This window comes from Tauraco erythrolophus, chromosome 9, assembly GCF_009769465.1.
Source record: "Tauraco erythrolophus isolate bTauEry1 chromosome 9, bTauEry1.pri, whole genome shotgun sequence".
Taxonomy (NCBI): Eukaryota; Metazoa; Chordata; class Aves; order Musophagiformes; family Musophagidae; genus Tauraco; species Tauraco erythrolophus.
In genome coordinates this window covers 405,873-424,435 of record NC_141473.1, presented here as the reverse complement: position 1 = coordinate 424,435, position 18,563 = coordinate 405,873, and the positions used below count along the sequence as shown (strand labels likewise).

At 45.8% G+C, this 18,563-nt stretch overlaps 1 protein-coding gene across 1 annotated transcript in view; it reads left to right on the top strand.

Annotated features, from left to right (window-relative positions):
* INPP5A (inositol polyphosphate-5-phosphatase A) overlaps nt 1-18,563 on the top strand; it is a 253,129-nt gene that overhangs the window by 52,107 nt on the left and 182,459 nt on the right. Inside the window, 1 exon segment of the mRNA XM_086616504.1 lies at nt 7,595-7,636. Coding sequence (XP_086472630.1) covers nt 7,595-7,636 — 42 coding nt within the window.

Below are 18,563 nucleotides of genomic sequence, written 5' to 3'. Positions count from 1 at the left end.
CAGCATCCAACAAGCCACTGCTTTTCTCAGCTCAGGACTAAAACTGCCATAAACATTACAATGAAAGACTTATGTGTCCAAAACGCAATTTTCTCCAACCACGTTAATTGATCATATTATATTATATTATATTACTTCTCCTATGCATTTGTTTCTTGAACTTTGTGACTGTCACTCTCCGTGGGGTATAACAGCAGCAGGATGAGGCTCTCTTCTTTTTCTACTGCTACTTGGGAAAGCTGTGAGCTTTCCCAAACTTTCAGAAACTTTGAAGTAAAGGACACTGCATTTGCATTTGGAAGTTGTCAGTGCAAATGTATGTAATAAAAACATAGTGTTTAAGTAAAAGTTCAGAATGGGAAGAATCTACACTTTTCCTTAGAAGTTTTCCTGACTCATGAATAATTCTTGTTTTCCTGTTTGATCCCTGTTGTTTGCCTACATTGACTTTGAAATTTTGCAAACCAATAATGTGAACATAACATGCAGGGTGTTGTCTTTTTGTTGGTCAACTGTGACCGCGAAGTTGCTATGAAACGCCACAATAATAGTACCTATCTGACGTGGGTTTTTAGCACTGTCCGTGCAGTTTGATGCTTGGAGCATAGCAATGGGAGTACTCGGAAGTCTATTTGAAGGCACAAAAAGATTTAAATCAAATAGACCTTTGAATATAAATGTCAAGAAGTTGCCAGTAAGCTTTTAAAGTTACTATAGGAGATCAAAGTCTTGATCTAAAAAGCTTAATCTAAACAGTTCCAAGTGACATAACTGTAACGGCCATGTTGATGGACCTGAAACCTGATTTTGAGTAAGCCTGGTGACTCTGGTCAAACAGAACTTGGTTAAAGGTTTTGGTTGTTTTTAAATAAGTAGAAAACCAAATGCAGCAAATGTGGGGGAAGATAGCCTCTGTTTCACGTTTTTCTCTGAAAGGAATAAAGATTGAAGGGAAGAGATTGAAAAGGCTCTGGGTACTGCCTGGGACTTGCCCTTGGAATATATGACTTCAGTTGGGCCAGTGTGTTGCTGTGCAGTGCCAAGAAGCCTTGGGAGCTCAGGGTTTCGGGAAATCCTTTAGTAGGACGGTGTAAGCTAGGCATTTAGAAATTTTGGTTGGTTGCACTTTATGTTCAAGTTGGTGCACAAAGTCTGACCAGCCAGGTCTCCTTGCATCCATTTTGGAGCTCTGAGAGTTTTCACAAAGAGAGTCAAGAATTTTTTCTTTTAGCTTAAAGAATGAGCTTATTCTTAGCTAAAAATAAACTTCACAAAATAGAACCTGCTTTCTATAATTCATCTACTTTCCTCTATTTCCCTCTGAATGAAATGAAAAAGAAATTTTCCAGGCTGTTAATTTGGTTTCATTTAGTTCACTTTATGTTTTTTTTTCTTATGAATGAAAGGCTTCTTACCCTGTCTAAATATATTTTCTTTTTCTCCTTTTTTGAAAAGACTTCTTCTCTCTCTGAATATATTTTTGCAACAGACTTAAAGCTTTCTTTTGGCTGCTGGGTATAATTTTGTAGGAAATGGAAGCACTGGCGAGAAGAGGGGCTACTTGTATGTTCATTTTGAAAAGCTGCTTGTTTTCGGGATGTTACCAACTCATGCGGCATTCACGTGTTTGCAGCCTTACTGCTCTTTCTTATAAGCCTGACCAATACAGTAACCAGTGTGACATAAATAGACTCCAAATGGAAACTCGGCATGAAAAGAGGCAGTTTTAGTGGGATTTGGAATTCCAGGAAAAGGTCAAAATGGCTTTTAATTGAAGGGAGCCATGGCGTGTGGTACACGTGTCCTGTTTTTAATGTGGGTCCCTTGTGGTTCTGCAGTCTGGAAAGAAGCTGTGCTTGTTTCGGGGGTGGGTTTCTGTTTGTGGCTTTGTTTGGTCAGAACGTGTGCCGTCAGATGGAGCGGTGGGATGAAACTGGGACGGTGCTCCCTGAGGCACTGGATACTTACTGGGCTCTGTGACGACAGCACGGCCTGAAGAAGAGCGTTTCCCACGCTCTTGCGTGCGTTTGGGGAGGTGGCCTGCGCGCGTCCGCTCGGCTCGTGAGCGTGGTGGCGTTCAGAGCGGGCACACACTTCCGAGGAAGCCGTGCCGAGCAGCCCCGGCGCTCTCCGGCACACGGACGTGCACGGGGCAGAGTGGCCAGGGCTGCGGAGGGCGGCCGAGAGAAAGGCACCTGCACTGGGGGGAGACCCCTTCTGAAAGGGTGCTCAGACCTTCTTCCTGCGTCTGTCTTTTGTCTTTCCCAATGTTACTGGAACCCGTGGCTCTCTGGCGGGTCCCCGGGGCAGGAGCGGAGGCTGCTGTGTGGCCATGGAAGGACTGGGAGCAAATGTGGCTGATGCAGGGCGGGATTGGGGGGGGGGGGGGGGGGGGGTGCAGAGGTGAGGAGGCTGCTAAAGGGCTCAGACTGGTGAGTGGGGAAAAGCCAGTTCAGCAGTGGATGGATATAAAAGAACTTAGAAGTGAAGAGGACAAGGAAAAGACTAATTTTAGTTACATTACAAAAAGAATGAGATAATTTAATGAAGGACAGAGCGTGGAGAGAAAGGATGGGAAGAAGGCCAAAGAGTCTGGAAGACATGAAATTATAATGTGCCTATTTTTAGACAGAAAAACAAGAGAAAGATAAATTATCTTTCCACTTGATTGTTGTCTCCAGGCCTTCACAACTTAGTTATTTCATTTGTTTGAGGTGACTGGGGAGGAGTTTGAGGCAGAGGGCTAGATTGCAGAGTTTTACCACAGATTGGTGAGAAAGGCAAGAAGGGATGTGGTTGTGCCGTAGGAGGAGGGCACAGCGGTCGGGAGTGTGGCCGGTCCTGCTGAGCCGGTGAGGTGATGGTCAGAGGTGATGGTCAGCCCAAGCTGCGGTGGTGGGGGTGAGTCACAGCCCCCCCGGGGTACTGAATACCACAGTGTCCTGTGGGCAGCCCCAGCCACCTGGTTGGCACCATATCTCCTGAGAGCACCTGCTGAAGGACCTGGCTGGCCTCTTCCAGGGCTGTTTCTCCTGCTCCGATTTGTGTTTCTGTCACCACTCTTCAAATCTTCCTGTGTCCCATGGGACCTCAGAAGGAATTAATCTGCAGGCGAGAGCCTCGTTCTGCACCTGTTTGTATTATTTCATTGGGCTTTTGCTGCCTGCTGTCACCCGTTTCAGAAAACCTCAGCTGTGAACTGAGACCATCAATCAGCCCCTCACTTCTTACCTGCCTTGGTGCAATTAACAGCCCTTTACACAACTGACTTGTTTAAAATGGGCCCTTTGGTGCTGGGTGTTGCATGCTGGCCCGTGCCTGGCACTGCTCTCCCTGCTGCCGTCTCCAGGCAGGACAGTGGACACGCCGGCAAGCGGTGCTCCTCGTCCCGGTGGGGACGGGGCCCTCGGCACCACACGCCTCTCCAGCATCCCTCACCCCAGGGAGTGCTCCTGACTCTAAAACTGTGGTGGTTTTGTTGTGCTACTTGGATGAGGAGAAGGAAAGGAGGAAGGTCCTACAGCTTCTGGTGACTTGCATCATCTCGTTGTACCTGGTTTAGTTCTGGAATTGTTTCTATAAATGCCTTTGCCTTCGAGACTTTGTGTTCATTAGTTCAAAGGGGTGTACAGGCAAGTGAAGTTTGTAAAACTTACATGTACCTCTACTCGGTGACCTGAATTCTCTTCTTCTGTTTGAACGCTGGCTTGTGCCAGCAAATTTAAAATAGAGTGGGTGTCAGGATGGATTATATTGGCAGGGTATGGAGCTGTGTTTTGTTCACGAGAAGTCAGGTGCATGTTGTCCAGGCCATTGGTGGGACGGTGAACGTCCTTCCTGAGCTGAAGTTCTCGATGCACCTAGTGACAGTGCACAGCAGCTCCGTTGAGGACATCTGCAGGTGGCTTACAAGGCTTCCAGGTAGTGACTGTTGGGGTTAAAAATAAGAAGAAAAGAAACCCTTTTTTAAAAACAAACAAACAAAAAGCAAACTGCAAAGCACTGTTCCTCCACAGGAATCTATTTGCAGGCTGCTCCTGCTTTTTCACAAATGCACAAGTTAGTAGATTTCCTAATAGCTAAATTTTTCTACAGGAGTGCTATTAGCAGCTTTTATTTTACTTATCGCTTATGGTGGACTCCTGCTTAACGTTCAGAACGCATTCATGGTCTATCTTCAAAATGCAGCTGCTGTAGATTCGTTTTGTGTAGGTTTGACATCTTGAATTTTCTAGGGAGCTCTGAGTTTTCTATATGTATTTGTATGTCTTCTAGCGGGAGGTATGGATCAATACAGTGATGCTCTCCATTTGTAATATCTGTCATCCAAGGATCTCAAAGCTGTAACAAAGGTGACAAGTAAATAGCGTTGCCCATCTTGTCCCAGGCTGGGTAGCGGAGGTGGAGCAAAGCATGTTGTTGCCTTTCTGACGTGACTCATCTTGTGGGGCCACCAGACGCATAAGGGTCCAGTGATCCCCGGTTTGTCTCCAAGAGCTCTGGTGGCGGAGCTGCCACTACAAGCTAGGGCTGTCTGCTTTTGCATGCCTTTAGCCTCTTCCTGCTGCTTCAACATGACTCCACGTTAGATGGTGTTTTGATGATGTCTTACAGCTGTAAATTCTTGCCCTTGACTCTTGCTACAAGCAATGTCCCAGGGCATCAGAAGGACCAGGAGCACAGGAAACAAAATCCAGTAACCACTTGTCCCTTCTTGGGAGCGAAATGATTATTCCTCCTTGTAACAGATGTTGCCTTTTGGGTGCTGCCTCGGGGAGGGAGAACTGGCAGCTGTAGAAGAATTGGGTAATGGTAGAAGAACTGGGTGAGCCTTGGGTAACTTGTGCGCTGGGAGGAGCCTCTGTAGGTTGCTCATCTGAGAGACTGCTGTCACTGCTTGGGGTTTAGTTGGGCAAATTTTTCAATATTTGATCTGATTTCTCAAAAGCAGTCTCACCTGGAATGTGAGAGGAAGGTGCAGAGCTGCTGGAAGGGCCTGGAGCTGTCTTGTCAACTTCCCTCTGACATACTGGGTGGTTTTCGTGTTTAATCTTACAGTGTTTTCATTTAGTGATGTAACAAATTAGGGGAACTTCTACCACTTGCAGTAGTATCGAAAAACTAAAATAAGGTCGTGCTTTATTTTTGTCCCCTGGGATTCCTCAAATATGAATAACTTGCTTTAAGTGTTTCTGATCGATAGCAATTTTTTTCTCCCTTAAAAAGCCGTGGCTAATGTAAACGGACAGGAATAGCTGCCCCATCCTTACGTACAGATCTGTGTTCTGGTTTACCTGAATCTCAGAACGTGCTAAATAAAAATCTTACGGTTGTCCTTAACACAGAAAGACTGTCTGAAAGCAGGCGAGGCTCGCGGTGACGAGTCCTGCCCTCGGCAGCGTGTTTGCCACAAATTCAAGCCTGCGTTCTTTGGGATATTGTGTCACCCGTCGCTTAGCTCCTGTCCAAATATCGGCTGAAGTGGGGTTTGGTTTTCTTTAGTGGGTTTACAAAGATGACTGACTTCAGTTAATTCTCGATTGCTCTTGATACTTAAGAGGTCACCAGGTCATCTTTCAATTGGCACTAAAATAAAGAGAAGTGAGGAGTGCGTGGGGTTTGTTTGTTTTGAACATAATATTGCCTGTTACCTACTAAGTAAGGCCATGCTTTCTGTTTTGAAAACAAACGCGGCACCGCTGGAGTCTGCCGGTGGCCTAACGCAGAACTCACTTATCTAGTTTTCATAACTACCAGAAAATTTTAATTAGAAATTTCACAATCCCCGAGATCTTGCCTTCTTGATAGTTGCCGTCGCCGTTTGGTTTAGATCGTACACAAATCGTACACAAAGCATGTTGCCAGTTCATATCTGATCTGTAGAGCCATTAAAAAAAATACTCAATCCTGTGCTATCTTCATAGCTTCAGGGTCGAAGTCAGCTTGAAATCACAGCAGCTCCTGCTTGGTTTGTTTTCTGTTGCTGCTTTTATAAAAGCAACAATCCTTACTGCTACTCAGTGGCGTGTCTCATTAAGCTGGGAAGGAGTGGAAGACGAGTTAAGTTGCTAACTAAGCAGTTAATGAGGCATGGTTTTAGAGGGACTATTTAACTGCCCGCCTGGCTGCCTTCGGTTTTTATTTGTCTGCAGCTTCCTTATTCTGGCTCTGTGTTACGCTGTCCAGCCGAGGGGAGGGCCGTGGGTGGGAGACATGGATGTGTTCTTCTCTGTGTTTATTGACTTCGGACGTCCCTGAGCTCAGGCCGGGATTCATCCCGCTTGGCTGCTGGCACAGAATGCGGGGCACTGCTCCTGCTTGTGCCCAGCCTGTGCCCCGACACCAGTGGCTCCCCTGCACCCAAAGCAATAACTTCTGTAGGAAATACTGACAAAGTTCATCACTGGAAAAAGTAATTGTTCCTAAGGAGTGAAGATTTTGCCTTCTTGACCAATAATGTCTGAATTCCAGAATTGGCAAGGAGGGATCAATATAAGGGATGTGATGGATAGCAAGGGGAAAACATGGTGCTTTTCTAAAAAAACTTTTATAAACTTGTAGACTTTGTAGGCTCAAATAACTGGACAACTTTTACAGACTTGTAGACAAAAAAATAATTTTAACTACTTACAAATCTTTATAGCCACCTATGGGCAAGTCTTCATGCAACAAGCGGTCAGTATAAATTAATAAGTTTAAAGTTGTATCTAACTATATGAAAATATCACACTTGAATGGGAAAATAGAGCAGAACAGAAATTTCATGCAGCTGATATCATAACTTGCTAAAAGGAAGATGTTGAGGCACCTCTGGTTTTCAGTTCATTATGTTCTGCTGCCTCCCACAGATACTGTACATTCCTGTCATTTCTGGGAGAGAAAAGTCTGATTTGGGTTTTTTTATTTCCCACTGTGATGCAAAAATTATCCAGAAGTCTTCTTGTAGAAGAGAAAACTCAGCAAAAGTTTCTCTTGCAGCTCTACATTAAATGTGTGAAGATTTGGTTTCTCCCTCCATAATCGTTTCTGAAAAGGCAGAACTTCTTACTTACCATATTTTTGCTGCTTCAGTTTTCATAACTTCTGCAGCAATTTTGAAACACTTCTCCCAGTTGGTCCTTGACAGGAGCTCTAATGTGCTCAGACATCCCGCAAAAGCACGCCTGTCCCTCTGAGCCAGTTCGTTAGGAGTAGATCCATGTAAGTGGAAGCTCAGGTTGCAGGAGCTGGAGATCAGCAGTTGGTGTGAAGCTGTTGGTGTCCACCCGGTGAACGCGTGTTCTAACAGCATGGGTGTCAAGGTGCCTTAAGTCCGTTGCTTTAATTGTTGGTGCTCTTGGATGCATGAGAGTGTTGTGAAGTTGTATACAAAGCGTACCTCCTTAGGGAGAATCTGAGGAGACTCAGACACAAAAAGGAGAGATCTGTCCGTTAGAGCTCGAGGAGGAACATCCTCATTTTTGTACACTTTTCGTTAGTTGTGGGGAAAAAAACCTCCTCACTTGAATGCAGTGAGGAAAGCAATATGTATCGGGATATTGTTATAAAATGCATTACTCTTGTTCTTAATTAATTTTTGTATTTTGTTTTTCAGCCAGAAAATTTACAGAAGAATTGGCTTCGGGAATTTTATCAGGTAAATTAAAACTTATCTTCTCATGGAGTTCTATGCACACTTGCTTATTGCTTAATTAATAATGTCAAGATCTTTTGCTTTGTGATGTTGAAAGTCATTAACTATTTTATAGTCAAAACTAGTCCTAAAAAGTACGTCTCTTTCTGGATTTCTAAGTAATGGTTATAAAAATTCAGCATAAAACCACAATTTATTCTCATTGACAATCCTCTGACTAAAAAAAGGTTGGACATTTCTTAAAAATTACTTTGGTTTGGCATGAAATGATCTTTTAAGTCTCCTAAGAAATATATTTAAGTAACTTTTTTTTTTTTAAATCTGGAAAGGCCAGTTTACATTTATATAGAAATCTAACAATTTCTGATGTTAGTTTGCAGTCGATCAGTCCTGCTCTCTTGAAAATGTCTTGTTTAGACAATGTGAAAAATACTGAAATGGAACCCATATTATAAAATGTGTTGTAAACTTTGGGTGTGGTTTGTGTGTTATTTTTTTTTTAAGTGTAAAAGCCACTCTCACACTGTGTTGTTGCAGTGGAGACTCATTTCACTTGCTGGGTCTGTGCAGAAACATGTAAAGAAGCAGTAGGAAAGGAGCACAAAGGTGTCATCCCCGCGAAGCAGCGCCGGTGCCGTTTCGTCTGGCAGCTGCTGTCCGATCTGCCAGAACAGAGAGATTCTGAGATTCCTTTATTCAGTTGTACATCTTCTATAAAAAAATGGTGAAAGCAACAATATTCTGCTGTTCAGGTTTTTTGAAGTGAAGCTATATACAGGAAAAATGATTAGCAATATGTTATCGTTTGCTTTTTTGTAACTGCAAACAGACTGTAGTTACATGGTCAGGTTACTGCTGCAGCCTATGACCTTTATTGCAGTGTTGTAAAATACTGCAGTTGGATTTTTCTGGCGAGTTTAACAGATTTGCAGAAAATCTGGGATGCAATAACTAGCTATGTATGTCTCACTATCTGTCAGCTTCACAAAAGATTGTTTATTTTCTTCCATCTTGATTGATTACTGCAATACGTACAGGATGCTCAAACTGCACAGGCTTATATAAATAGATAGAACTTTTAAAATTTTGCCCTTTTTTTTTTTAATTGCTGTATATTTTTCAGCATCACATTACTTATTTATGCACCTTTATCAAGGAGGCTCCTTACGTGTTCACTTCTTCAGTAAAGTGGGGTGAGCACTACGGAAACGCCGCTGAATAGTTTGTGGAAAACAGGAAGAGGAGGGGAAAAGAACGAGCTGTCGGTATCTTAGAGATACTAGGGACCACTAACGTGTACCTGGACATGGTCTGTCTTTGGCCAAGTGACTATTGTGTATGCCAAGTTCAAAATAGGAAGAAAAGGAATCTGTACACTCCCGCGTGTCCAGTCAACCGCAGGGTCCGCCCTGCGAAAGCGGAGCTGAAGTGGGTCTGAATCCATCCCTCAGCTGCACCCACTCTCCCTCTCCTTGCCGCTGCATCTGTGGTTGGAGAAAGCTATATTTAACAGAAAAAGAAGAAAAAAGAGGAGAGAGGGGAAGGTTACGGGTTCTGCTCATTGCTGGTAACAGACAGGCGGTCCTGAGCGTGCGTTGAGGAACAGCCGTCCGGCAGCCTTGAACCCTCTTCCTCTCCCCAGCGTGTGCAGCAGGGTGACTGTTCACGCTGCGTTCACACGCAGTAGGAAGTGGACTAGAACTGTGTTAAAAGCTCCCTAGGGAAGAGACTGACGTGCTCGTACCACCAGTGGCACAGCGCAGTCCTGATACGAGGCTGCGTAGCAGCCTTGCAAAGGTACAACTGCAGATTTATTTTTTTTTAATTTGAATTCTGCATGCCTTGTTGAAAACCTCTGCAAATTGAAGATCGTCAGAAGTACTGGAAAATGACTCTTGATGATACTTCGCAAACTCGAAACCCAGAGAAACCACAGACCACAGTTTTTTTCCATTCTTCTGAGGAATTCAATTTGCATATGTAGTTGTGTCAATACAGTTTGCGTAACTTCTGCAGCTGAATCCTTTTGTAAGCAGTCAAAGTGATCTCCACAAAAAAGGACGCACTATTACCACTGTAAGTTTAAAAAGTTTCTGGAAATTAAACCCATAATGACAACGTGTCTTTGAACTCATATCCAAGAACCTATCAATGAAGGAGCTTTTTTGGAGCTTGTTTTTAAGTTCCAGTAAATTAAAATAAAGGGTCTTAATTGCTGTGATTGGTAAATACAAGTCACTTAATGTATGTGTTATCGTCGATTACATGCTGTATGCAGTTCTGAGAATGTGGTAGCATGTGGAGGACTAAAATATCAATTGTCACATGCTAAAATTTTTAAACTTCTGCCATTGATTCACAAATATATCCTGCGTTATTAACATGAAAAACATGGAAGATCTAAAGCTGTTATATTAAACAGTTTGTCCAAGAAAACAAACAGGAAAAAAATATTTAAATAAACTTTCAGGGCTGTTTTTAATTGACAGCTCACAATGTAGCAGCCTGTAAAGTACCGTGCTACTTGATTGTTTTTGTTGACAGTTGATACAGCTGAGATGTTGTTTTGTCTGATCTGTTTTCTTTGGATTCATCCATCTCCAGTCTTGTAAAACTGGAGCCTGCATTTTGGGTGACATCTGACTTTGTAGTTTAAAATTGATTTAACTCTCAAATACTGGGTAATTTCCTGCCAGTTCGCTGTCATTTGCTGGTTTTGCCCCAAGGAAGAGTAAACCAAAATGAAGGAGGAGTTCAACTGAACTGAATTCCGGATATTTATAGGTATTGGCTTTTGGCGTGCTCCCCAGGGGACATGGTGGTGGAGCCTTTCCTGTGCATGTCGTGTTGCACTGGAATGGGCAGCGCCCTTGATGCCTTGTTGACACCAGGCTCCTAGGAGGAAAGAGCGGCTGGGATCTCAGAAACTTGCTTGTTTCCCATCGCTAAATTTATAGTGAAGCTTTTCCTCCTCGCTGCTCGGCTTTTTCCATTTGATCCAGTGGGTGAATATTCGTTTTGGGGCTTCGTAGTGCTTTGCCTTATGATACAAGCTGTAGGTATTGTATTCTCATTACATGTAGATAAACAGGAAGGCTTAAAGCCAGCCAGCTTTCGCAAAAAAGAAGTAGTAGGGAAAGAAAGTTGACATCTCCGGTAGTGCTCTAGTAGCAAGATGCTTTAGGAACAAGAACAGGCTTCTGCAGGATCCATCCATCCATCCACCTGTCCCTGAATGCTTAGCAAACTGATCAAAGTACATCATCTAATTAAAACACAGTATCATCAAAAACATTCACCAAACGATTGAGGAATCTGTGTTCCTTCCCTTCTGTGTTAACTTTGCAGTGTTAACTTTAGTGTTTTTTAGGTTAACCTATAAAGCAGAAAGAAACAGAATGTCTGCTCTTCTCCCGGGTTCCTCCTTTTCTCCCCGTGCTCCACCCCCCTCCCAGAGGTAGTCCATGAAGAATACGTGTGCTTGTGTGATGGCAACCTAAAGAAAGATGTAATCTCCCCGAGCCTTCTGCCTCTGCTTTGGTGTAGGCTAAGGTGGTGGTTGTTTGGAAGTATAGACTTTTCTGAACATCTGCTGTCAATTAGTGATAGTTTTCAGGAGGAGCACAGAGTATCTGAATCTGTGATTTGTGTGCTCTGGCTTTGGAATTCCTCCAATTTGTGTTTTCAGGTTTCCTCTGTGAAGCCAGAAAAATACCTGTCCTATAGGAAAGTGGGAGAGTTTTATTTGTTTAATTCATATCCAAAAGCTAAGCTTCAGGAACTCGCCGTCTTGAAATACGGCAGTTCAATAATTGGCCAAGTGGATTTTTATGGGGGTTTTTTTTTCTTCTTCTGTGGTTATAATCAAACTTTGCATCTAACTGCCTCTTGACTGGGCATCACTGAACTAGCTTTTTGATTTGTAAACATAAATAAGGCAGCCAGGAGTATTTCTGCTTCACTCGTAGTGTTTTGCAAGTCAGCTCCCTCCAACCAGCTGCTGGTCGGGAGTTTCCATCCCCTGCCTGTTCCCGGCCCCCCTTGGCGGGGTCCAGGCTTTACCTGTACCTGTACCACCCCTGCTCGTGCCCTCCCCTTCTGAGCCCACCCGCTCCGGGTGCAGGGTTTGGGATCCGGGAAGGTGCAGGTGGGCAGGTGATGCTGTCCTGCCGTGGCACAGCCTGAGGACGGGGGTGGTGGCACTGTGGGAAGCCGAGTTCAGAGCTGGCACCTTCTCTGTGGCTGAATTTAGGATGCGAAGCCTTGAAAGCTGAAGGACCTCCTGTGTGCTGGAGAACCCCACCCTTTTTGGTGAAGAATGGGAAAGTGTTTTTAACGAGGCTGACGAAGGCCACATGGTGATTTTCTGCAGTCTGTCTGTCTTACCTCTGGAGTAGAGAAGGTACAAGCTGTGCTTTGCTCTTTGCTTTGAGAAGAGAAGAAGGAGCACTCAATGAGGTGGCACCCGTCTCAGAAGTCACTTTTTCAGGTGTTAAGCTTGGGGTTGGAAGGGATAGTGAGCAGTTACGTGTGCTCGTTATCTAAAACATGCTTTGACTGGGAGAGGGGGGCTAGGTTAGAACTTCCAATAACAGATTAAATTTTTCCTTCATTTCTTTGTTCCTTGTTGCAGTCTGTCTTTGTGCAAGGAAGCCATTCGGGTTATGGAAATTATTAAATACCCATCAGTAGCCATAGACATTGCAGAAATGTACTTTCTCTACATGCAGCACTGCTGCCGTAGATGGAGATAAATCCATTCGTGATGTGGATCTTTATGCATAAAGTGGAGTACGGTGAGCGTAAGCCCGTGCCCAGTGAAGGCACAGAGTGTGCTGTGTCCTGTGGCACGGGTAGGACGCTGGATGGGGCCCGTCTTGGCTGGCGAGGTGCGTGCCTGTGCCGCTGCCGCAGGGCCCTGAGCTGCCCCCGCACCGCGATGGCCAAAGGTTTGGTTTGGCGACAGCAAGCGCTTCCGTAGTGAAACGACTCGCTCTTCTCTGCCCCTCGGGAAGGCAAGTGGAACCTTGTGCAGGGTGGGACCTTGGACACCTTTGCAGGGTCTTCGCTTTCAGTATGGAGTTAGTTCTTGTGATTGCTGTCCCGACAGAGAGAAGATCGGTGTCTCTGTTCTGCAGAGGGGTTGTGTGTAGATTAAAACATTACTCAAGCCTCTTGATAGGTGTAAGCAAGCTCCGTTTATTCCAACTTTGATTCTCTCTGAGCTTCACTCAAAGTCCCGTTCCAGTTGTTGGTCACAGCTGATTTTGTTGAAAACGTCTTTGTTTGAAAGAAGATGTGCTTGTACTTGAAAAGGCAGAGTCCTGTGTCATAGCGAAATCTTAGGTGATGTCTGTGACTTCAAACCTAAAAATAGGTCAACTGCATTGCTTCGAATGTGGTCAAAAGAAGGTGGTTTAGAACAACTTTTAGTGTGCTATGGATAGAATTGATGTTAAAATAGGAAACGCGATTTTCTGAGATGGACTTTTGACATAACTGGTGTCTGATTTGCGACAGTCAGGCTACCAGTGCATGTAGTGGTGAAACTTTACTGTAATACCCTTAAAACCACCCTACCCAAATGGTTAGTAAACAAACCACCATTTTTCTTCCAGCATATTTGTCTTTTTTTGTAATAATCATAAAATCTCTGAATCTTCCCTTTCGTTAAACAATTTGATCATAACCCTTAAGAATTTTGATCATCTTGGTAGCGTAGTCGGTTATTTTAAATGCTGTGGATTTGCAGGCTGTGTTTTATGTTCTTTCAGACCCTAGTGATAAGACAATCACATTTTGCAGATCTTGTAATGTATGAAGCCAACAACATATGTTCATTTGGATGCTTTTGGCAGCCCCTTCAAGTGGCTGGTCAGAATAGACTCTAGGCCACTAAAATTTTTTGAAGGGGTGGGAATTATGTCTTAAGTGGTTTTAGAAGAGACTTTCCTTGTTTCCCCCCCACCCCTTACTTAAAAAGCAGAAGCAGGAGGTTGTCAGTGTGTTCTGGAACAGCTCGGCACGTTGCATGCTTGGTTGGTGTGTCGAGCTGGAGAAACGTGTAAGGGTTTTGTAAAGGCGAGCGGGATCGTTACGGATGTCGCGTGGTGGCTCTGGAAGGATGTCCAGAGGCAGCTGTGCCAGCCTGGCTTTGCTACAGCAGTGCTGAGTGATGGGTACAGGCAGCAAAATGAGTCCGTGGGTAGGAAACTCGCCTGCCTCCCGTGCTGTGACTGTCCCTGTCGTCAGCTGGAGCGCTGCCGAAGGAACCGGGCCGTTCCATAACGTGCCGTCCTGCGCGTCATCCTCCGGGCAGCGCTCCGCAACTCCCAGCAGCAAATCTGTGCGCTTGGCACTGGAAGCAGGCGTTACGGGGGAAGGAGGTTGCTGAATCCTGGGGCTCGCAGAGCTTCCTCCAGTTTCTAATGTTCGAAGCAGAAAATATATGCGGTTGAAAACAATCCACTGGAATCACGATAAGAGAGTTGTAAGCAAGTGTGTCATGCTGGGCTTTGATCAGAAATCATAGTGAACGAGGGGAAAAACCCTCCCTACCATGAGGCAGAGTTTAGTGAAGTCCTAATGCTGGTGTTTATGCCCCATTTCTTAACTGTGGATAGTTACTGGTAACTCGGGTCTTCTTCCAATTTTGGTTTGGACTCCCGTCCTCTTTTCAGTAAAAATTCTCTGGAAACATACCTCGGAGACACGGAGGGAAAGTGGCTGCTCAGAGGAGAGTGAAAACACACTGTGAGAACAGTGGTTTGGAGCGTTTTTTGTGTGATGGGGAAGGGCTTAGTGCTTAACAAGAAATTGGATGATTTGATGAACTAGACGTTATGCAAATGGTAGAGTATCCACAGAACATGCAAATCGGATTATTGTCCCACTTGTGTCAAGTGCCCGGTACTCGGGCTCACAGCCTTAGTGCCAGTTCACAGGGGAAAAGTAGGGAACAAGAAGCTTCAAGAGCATTCAAGAAGCTGTTTGCAAGGGAGGGCCGTAGGGGCACACAGCAAGGACTTCTGTTGACTTATTTATTTGCTTAGTGATTTTTTTTTTTTTCTTTTTCACCCCTTCCTTTCCTATGTCTTGTACTTTCTTTGGCTGCGTTGGGTTTGACGTTTGGGGCAGGAAGACTTCAGGAGTTAGAGCTGTTGAGAATCTTTACTAATTTTAGTAACAATCTTTGTGTGCAGCAGTCATGGCAATGGTCATTTTAAATGAAAATGTGGAGGCAGAAGGTTTTTTTTCCCTAATGCAATTTTCCATGTTGCTTAATGTGTTTGAGAGTATTTAGAGCCTTTATTTGTAGTGTTATAGAAGTTAAAGGTTTACCTAAAAGCTAAAGGTCATCTTGGTATTGCTGCATGGAAACTTTCTGTATTACCCTTTTTAAAGAAAGAAGAAGAAAGGGGGGAAAAAACCCAACACTTAAAAAAAAGCCTGACAGCCACTCAGAAAGGTTGTCTAATTATTTCGGTGGACTTAATCGTGTTTAAGTAGGAAGGGGGATTGACTGCAGTGCTCAGTTCCAGCCCCAGCAGCCCTGGCGCATTCAGGTGGGTGCGTTTTGCCCAGGCGGGGCTGTGTGGGGTTTGTGTCTGTTGGAACCCACAGCCCGGGAACGGGGCAGCGGCGCCTGTCTGCGCTGGACGGCGTGTGCCCGCGCGGGCGGTAGGACGTGTCGCGAAGCCGAAGCCTCGCTGCAGGTGGGTTGGGGGAGCGACCCCGCTCCGGCAGGAAGCCTCGAGCGCGGACAGCTGCTGGGGGCACGCGCCTGTGCTGGGTGCCAGGCAGCCAGCCCGGCCCTGGCATCACGGAAACGTGCGGCATCCTGTGCCTATCGTGAGCAGAAATAGGACTGCAATGCTCACTGCTTCCCTCCGCTTGGTCTTTTATGGCAAGAAGCTGTGACTTGGCACGCTGTCCCCTGTGCCCGCCAACGGGAACGGCGGGTCCCCGCTGTCCCCGCGGAGCAGAGCCCTTCTCTCGCGGCGGCGGGCGAGCGGCGAGGTGGTGAAGAGCGGCTGCTCCCTGGAGCCCGCTCCCGGCCTCCCTGCTGCCTGGGCTGCGGCTGCGGCGACGCCGTAGGTGCCGTGTCCTGGGGGAGCCGTGGCATGGCAAGTGGCTGCTCAGGGAGGATCATTCAGAGCTTTCATGTCTTGCGGTGTACGCCCCACCTTACTGGTTTGTGTTGGTTCCTTTTTCTATAGTGTGCGTTAATGCATAAGCACAGCCTGTATTTGGAAACATGGTTTTCCCTTACTTAACCCTTCTGACTGTTTTCTGTCACATATGCTTTTGGGGGGGGGGGGTAAAAAATCTACCTGCTTAAGCTGAAAATTTCCATGATGTGCCTCATTTGAGTTTTGGAGGAAACCTCCAGAAAAAAACATTTCCTCATTCTGTAAATGAGACTTAGAAAAATCCTCATTTCTGATTTGAAAGAATAAGTGCTGGTAGTAGCAGTTTCTTTACAACACCGTGCTGCCTGCAGGTTTCGGAGCAGGGACCCGGCAGTTCTGGTTTTGGCACGTTTGGAGGGTTGTGTTTGGGCTGAGGGGGTAGGCAGGCACGACAGCACTGGCAGTGGGCACACCAAGGAGCTCCCCCTGGGAGACACCAGCTGAGCCAGGGAAGGAGGGGCACTGGAATGGCACACACAGCCCAAACAGCAAACGGGTGAGGATGCTGGGTAGCTGGAGTGTGGGTGTCTCGGAGCTGGGGAGCCTGACCTGTGGCTGTGGCGGAGCCTTGCCGTGAGCGCGGATCTGGGAACACTGTGGGGGTGTTGCCCGCCCCCCCCCCCTCAAGCAGCAGGGCAAGGAGGCGGGCATCCTTGCTCCAGTAACTCAAGTGACAGAGTAATAGGGGAGGGTGTAAAGCTGCTTACCTGACTGATGATAGTGGTCCTGCATGACTTTGTATGGGTTCAAGCAAAAGCCCTTAAGGGATTACTCAGAATGACCCTGCAGTATCATTATCAGTGAAGAGCTCAAAACGCCGCTCATGGGGTTATCTCCGCTGTGTGTATCTGATGGGTAATTGCAGGTCAGCCTCTTCCTATCCTTAGCTTACTGCATGCCGTTAAATTCCGTTAAGGTGTAAGTAGCGGTTGCTCGACGATGACTTTCTTGGCTGTGGTCGCCATGTGGTGTGGGAACGTACCAGAGGTGATGTTCAGCTGTGGATGCTCAAACGATGCGTTGAGGCCATAGTATTAACCCCTCCACACAAGCTTTTCTTCCTTGAAGTGAAGACTTTACGCCCCCAAAGCAGAGCTCTGACGGGCAGGCGCAGGGTGGGGAGCACTTCTCCCCGCTGTAGATCGGGCGCCGGGCTCACTTCGCTTATGGGATGAGGACCGTTAGAGTAACGGCTCCCTTGGAGAGCAGCCGGCGACACCTGCCTGGCACTGCCGTGCCGTGGGGACCAGGGCAGACCCGTGCTGGCATGGCAGTGCTAAATCCCCTTCCCCTCCACTCCCTTCGTGCTCTTGCTGCCGTCCTCTGCCTCGCGTGCTGCGCTGCTCTCCGCTTCTCATCAAGCAAGGCAGAGGGTTTGCTGCCAAAATATTTTAACAACCTGGGTCACGTCTGTCAGGTGGTTCATGTAGCCAAACTATGGGTAACGCAACTCATTTTTCCTGGATGGGAGGACTGAATTCAAGTTCCATAGGCAACCCTATTTTCAGCGTGTCTCAGGCACAGAGGAACATCCTCAGCTTTTAACGTTCTTCTGTTATGGCTGATGTGTAACGTCAGATGTCTCATGTCAATAGAAGATGACCCTTTCTCAGTGACAGGGAATTTCCAAATGCTTTAACCAAAAAAACCCCACTATAGCTGTCCTCAGAGTCTCTTGAATCACATGACAAGAGCTACAAGTTGGGTTTGTCAGTTAATATCAAATACAGAAATAGAAGGAGCAGACTTACCGGGACTGCTGCCACTTGGCTGTGCACTTGTAAACAATTTTTTTCTTTGCATTTTTTTTCTTCTTCCAACTTAAAGAAATTGCAAATACGTTGAATGCTTTAGGACCACAAATGCTAAATTGATTTGTACATATTTCACAGTTCACAAGGAAACTAAAGCTCATATTTTGACTATATTATTAATTTAAAAAAAAAGTGGTCCTCGATATGGGAGATCAGGGCTCAAGTTCCTGTTCTGCCTTGCTTGGCTCAAGGTCTGTAAATGATGCCTGCACTTCTGTGCACGCATTAGCCTCTCTGAGAGCCGGCTGGCCGTTGGCAGAGGTGGGCAGCTGTGCGGCACGGGGCTGCGTCCCCTCCCAGCTCCCGTCGCAGCCCCAGCAGCCCTGTACCCGCTCTGCCCTGCGGCACGCGGGGCTCGAGGCACTGCGACCGCAGGGGCACTCTCCTCCACCCTGTCCCCTTACCTGTCCCCTCTCCGCAGGACCCACAGGAATGGAGAGAGGTTGACTCTGTATTTTTTCACCAGTTCTATATTTGTACTTAACTACCTTGGCTCATCTTGCACAGTTACCTCTATCCCAAAAAACAAATGATAATTGCGGCTTCCTTTACCTCTTTTTGTGTATCCAGAGATTGCCCAATTTTGTAAAAACATTGTGCTACCCTAGATGCAAATTCAGTGTTTGTGTGATCTCATACGTGCTCTTTAACCTCTGGCAACTGTGAGTTTTCAACTCTGAAGTATTTATTGCTCATTATTATGTACTGTTTGTTCTTTCATAACAGTAGAAAACTAGTAAAAGGTAATGAAGCAGAGCCAGTTTGCTCTTAGTTGGAGGGTATTTATTATATGAGAGGATGTAACTAATATTCAGGTGTGTTTTTGTGGTTTAACCTGCAAGGAATGCCATGAAGGCCTCTTGCTGTTCAGCCGATACTGTTTCCGAATTTAAAAAATGGCATATAATTTTGTTAATTTTTTGT